Below are 4675 nucleotides of genomic sequence, written 5' to 3'. Positions count from 1 at the left end.
GGGCTTCTCGGTAGCCGGCCCGGCCGTAGGAGGCTCCTGACGACGTCCAGCGGCCGGGCCGCGAGGCCCGCTCAGTACGGCCGCCACACGGCCTCCTCGAGGCGCGCGGAGGGCGCCATGTTGGTGGGGGAGTTGCTGTGGCTGCCCTCGGCCTCCACCACGTCGCTCTGCGTCGGCAGGCTGGGGTTGAGCAGCGCCGAGCCCGTGGAGGCGTTGGTGCAGGGCGGCAGGATGCGCGGCGGCGAGCGCTCGCCGCCCACCATGGAGAACTGGTAGGAGCCGGCCGAGGCGCCGTAGTACAGGTAGGGCGAGCTGGCCTGGAAGGGGCCGCCCTGCGCCTGCGACGAGCCGGGGTAGGGCGGCGGCAGGTACGTGTGGTAGCGCGTGGCTGAGCTCATGGCCGACATGCCGATGCCGATGGCCGAGGTGACGGGCGTCGGGGAGTAGGTGAAGGCGCCGGGGTAGTGCATGCGAGGGTCTGAGATGGAGGGCAGCGCGGGGAACTGGCGCGGGTCGCCGAAGGCTGTCAGGTCAGGCGCGGCTGCGGGGCAGGCGAGAAAATACTCGTCAGTCGTGTGCAGGGGAGGACTGGCGCTTCCACTAGCCCGCGGGAGGGCCACTCCGAATGCTCCTGGCCCCAAAAGATGGGGGACTACCCAGAATGCCAATGCCCAAGAGATGGGGGAACTACCCAGAATGCCCCTGCCTGAAGAGATGGGAGACTACCCAGAATGCCCCTGGCCCAAGAGGTGGGAGGCTACCCAGAATGCTCCTACCCCAAGAGATGGGCAACTACCCAGAAAGCCCCCACCCAAGAGCATGTCGGCCTACCCAGAATGCCCCTGCCCCAAGAGGTGGGAGGCTACCCAGAATGCCCCGGCCCCAAGAGATGGGCAACTACCCAGAAAGCCCCCACCCAAGAGCATGTTGGCCTACCCAGAAAGCCCCTGCCCAAGAGCATGTTGGCCTACCCATAGTACTCCCTTCTTAGAATGCTGGGGATTAGGCAGAATACCCTCTCCTGGGAAGATGGGCCACTACCCAGAGAATGCTGCCACCAAGAACATGGGGGCCTACCCACATTCTAAGAATGCTCCCTTCTTAGAATGTGAAGGGGTACCTAGAATACTGTCTCTCATGAAGATGGGGGACACTGCCCAAGAACATGTGGATCCTGCCCAGGATCCTGCCCCCCACAAGATGGGTACTACCCAGAATGCCACCACCCCCGAAGATGGGGGATACCCAGAGTGCTAACCATTCAAGAACATGGTGGGCTACCAATAATGCTGCCACCCTGAAACGTGGGGGTCTACTCAGAACCTTGCTGCCCCTCCAGATGGGGGACCACTCAGAATGCTCCTGCCCAGGAGGATGGTATGATACTGTAGAGCGGTGGAAAATAGTAACATAGACTATCATGTAAGGAAATATGACATATGATACATGAAATATACTGTGTAGTATGTGGTATAGATATATGCATAGATACACTATAATACATGTCATATAAATCAAATATTGATATATTCCATAAGTTGGCACACTGCAGTCTGTCAGCCTAATCTAGCTGCTGCCAATTTTTGTGTTTTCCAGGAGGTAAGAATGAGTTTTTTTTTTTTTTTTTGCTGGGGCTGGGTTTATACCTGCCATCTCTGGTATATGGGGCTGGCACCCTACTCCTTTGAGCCATAGGCACGGCCTGAGTTTTAATTTTTTTAAATAACTGAAGAAAAAGGGCCAATTTCGTGATGTGAAAACTATAGGAAATTGAAATTTCATTGTCTATACATATGTTAGAAAATAGACTAATTACTTTATGTATTATTGCTTTGGCTGCTTTTGAGCTACCATTGTAAAGTTGAGTAGTCATGACAGAGACTATAGGGCCCACAAAACCTAAAATATTTATTCTCTGGCTCTTTACAGAAAAAAGTTTGTCGACCCTCTATTTAATCAATGTACTAATATATCAATAATAATGTAATCTGTGATAGTAATATAATATATGATAACTTACAACACTGTATAATAATTACTAATGTAATGTTATTCATACAATGTATTATACATAATATATATCGTATTCTAACAATATTTAATAGTATAATACATTGCACATAATATTTAGGTTAAGTCATAGAAAATTGCCGTTTTTATAGATCTTGAACAGTTCAAAAATTGGTCATTTCCTATTATTTAACCTAATGTGTGGCACAGTAATGACTGTGGAGTGAATGTCTATGAATATCATTGCTTCTCTTCTCTCTCCCTATATCTTCCTTTAGACTACTTTTTTAGAAAAGACACATTTTAAGAAAAAGTACAGCCTCAGTTCCAGCTGGTATTCTCTAATACGTGCTTCACTGGTTTGTTAACATGAATGGAAATAGGACCTTGAATTATCTACTCCATTTTTGGTACATGTTGAAATTTCACCAGGAGTGACAAAGCTTGGGCTATACAATTCATTTTGTTAGGATTGTGCATTGACAGTTTCACAAACTGTCTTTGGCAGTCCTGTGATTCACTGTCCCCTTCTGAATTTTTCTTACCTACAGATGTCCTTGGGAACTGCTGGAAGGATTGGGTGCCAAGAAAGGTACCCTGTGTCCTATAGATTGGAGTTTCCTGACAGAGTACTATTGACAACTGGGGCCACATAATTATTTGTTAGGGTGTTAGGGGGACTGTCTTGTGCATTGTAAAATGTTTGGCAGCATCTCTGGGCTTTACTCACTAGATGCCAGCAGCATCCCCTTTATCCTATTGTGACAACCAAAAAATGTCTCCAGACATTGCCAGACATTCTGAGGGCAAGTCACCCCTGTCTGAGAACCACCACTGCAGAAGTAGGATGGTGTTGTGGGGTAGCGTTAGTTCCTCAGAATTAGTCATTAAATGACCAGGCTAGGACTAGAATCTTTATATCAGTAAATCCAGGGATAGCAACAAACAGCAGAAGCATGAGAATTCTGTGTTTTAAAATTTGAAGCTCTCAAATCAACATATAAAATAACTCTTAAGCTCAGATGGCATGTGGCCTGTCTTCTTTTGAGTTCTGGCTGAAAGAGAAACTTGACAGATCCAAAAGCTTGCTCTGAAAGGAAAGCTACCAGGGTGGATTAGTCTGTTTTTGGAAGGCATCGGCAGTTGATCAACTTCCTCATATTTCAGCAGGGAGAGCTAGTGTGGTGTGTTCCCTACCGCCCCCGCCCCCCCAGCCCCTCTCGCCCTCTAATGGTCTTTGATTGCTCTAGCACATTTTGCAGAAATGAACTCTTCTGTACATTTGGGGTGAATGTGATGAGGGGATATACTTCTCATCAGAGAGGTAATTAAAGTTTACAGAAACAGCCGAAGTCTGTAGCAAATCCCTCCACTAATGAGGAAACCAGGAGTCTGACTTTCAAACAAACACTCCTGTTAGTCTTTTCAAAGCGAGTCAGACATGTGGGCAGGGAGAAAGTTGTAAACTGACAGTGGTTCTGGGGCTGCCCTTCCTTGGCCACTCTCTAGCTCACTCTTAAGCCAGGCCACACCTCATTCCACAGGGTTCATCCCTGCCCCCTTGCTGGGGCCATCTGGGAGCAAGCTGTGTGTCACTTGTTTTCACTTACATGGAGAGCTGTGACATATTTGAGAGTTAACAGGAAGCTTTACTCCATTTTTCCAGTTAGATTTATATGGTCTGGGGAGAAGCCGAGGTAGGAGGAAAAGCATTAGGCAAATACAATCAATTTGTTGTCATCTGATGAAATCCTCTGGACACAAGTAAATGACTCTGCCCATTATTTCTCTTGCTTCATTTGCCCTGAGACAAAAAGGTGAATCCACTGGAAAATGAATGAAAGGTCACCCTGTTTCACAGCAGTGTCTGGACATGCTCTGCCAGCGTGTTCCAGCTATGACATGGTAATGTGGTGATGGTACCAAGTTACTGGAATCCAGAGTGAGCCCATGATTTGTCATGGGTGAAAGTACTAGAATGATGTTATGGTCTCAGCTGTCAGGGAAAATAGTTCTTTGACTTGGGGACAGAACATCTGAAAGATCTGGAACATTGCCTATGATTATTATTCTATCTACACTTGAACAACATCAGACTACAAAAGGTCTTCCATTTGGTCAAATTATCTTCTTATACACATTTTGATAACAAAAGAACTTAGGTCCTCTAGATAGGCTCTGATTCAAATGATCTATTCAAATATTGGTTTTCAGTTTTATTTCTTGTCTGACATCCCTTATTAAGACCCATTGGTAATGCACAATTCACTCATCTGGCCAGAGCTCATTTATCCTTTTGGCTGGCCTGATGCCCCCTTACTCAGTAGCAGCATGGGCAGAGGGGTGGACCCTTGATATTCACAGGGAGTTTTTGAAAAGTAGGAAATCTGGAGATTAGGAGGTTCAGGTATTTTGGTTGGACATGTTTCCCCCTTGATGGGGCTAAATATTTGCTATGACAGCTCAAGTCTTTACTTTGCAGCTTGACGTGGATGAAAGCAGCCCCACTCCAGGGCCCCTCCCACTGGCCCCAAAGGATTAAACAACCTGAGCAGATAATGGCTGCCTTAAAAGGATCTTTTGCATGACTCAGATTAATGCATGCTGTCTGTCGCCCAGTTTGGCAGCTAAATGCTAATTTTTTTAAAGAAGAAAAAAAAAAAAA

The 4675-nt window shown here is 46.9% G+C and overlaps 1 protein-coding gene across 1 annotated transcript in view; it reads right to left on the bottom strand.

Annotated features, from left to right (window-relative positions):
* Positions 1 to 12: 12 nt before the first annotated feature.
* RUNX1 (runt related transcription factor 1) overlaps positions 13 to 4675 on the bottom strand; it is a 236554-nt gene continuing 231891 nt past the window's right edge. Inside the window, exon 9 of the mRNA XM_023517438.1 lies at positions 13 to 541. Within this exon, the coding sequence (XP_023373206.1) occupies positions 72 to 541 (470 nt within the window). The 3' untranslated portion in view covers positions 13 to 71. The remainder of the gene's footprint in view (positions 542 to 4675) is intronic.

This window comes from Otolemur garnettii, unplaced genomic scaffold (assembly GCF_000181295.1).
Source record: "Otolemur garnettii isolate 467f Iridium unplaced genomic scaffold, OtoGar3 scaffold00111, whole genome shotgun sequence".
Classification (NCBI taxonomy): domain Eukaryota; kingdom Metazoa; phylum Chordata; class Mammalia; order Primates; family Galagidae; genus Otolemur; species Otolemur garnettii.
This window is presented reverse-complemented; position numbering and strand designations above follow the sequence as displayed.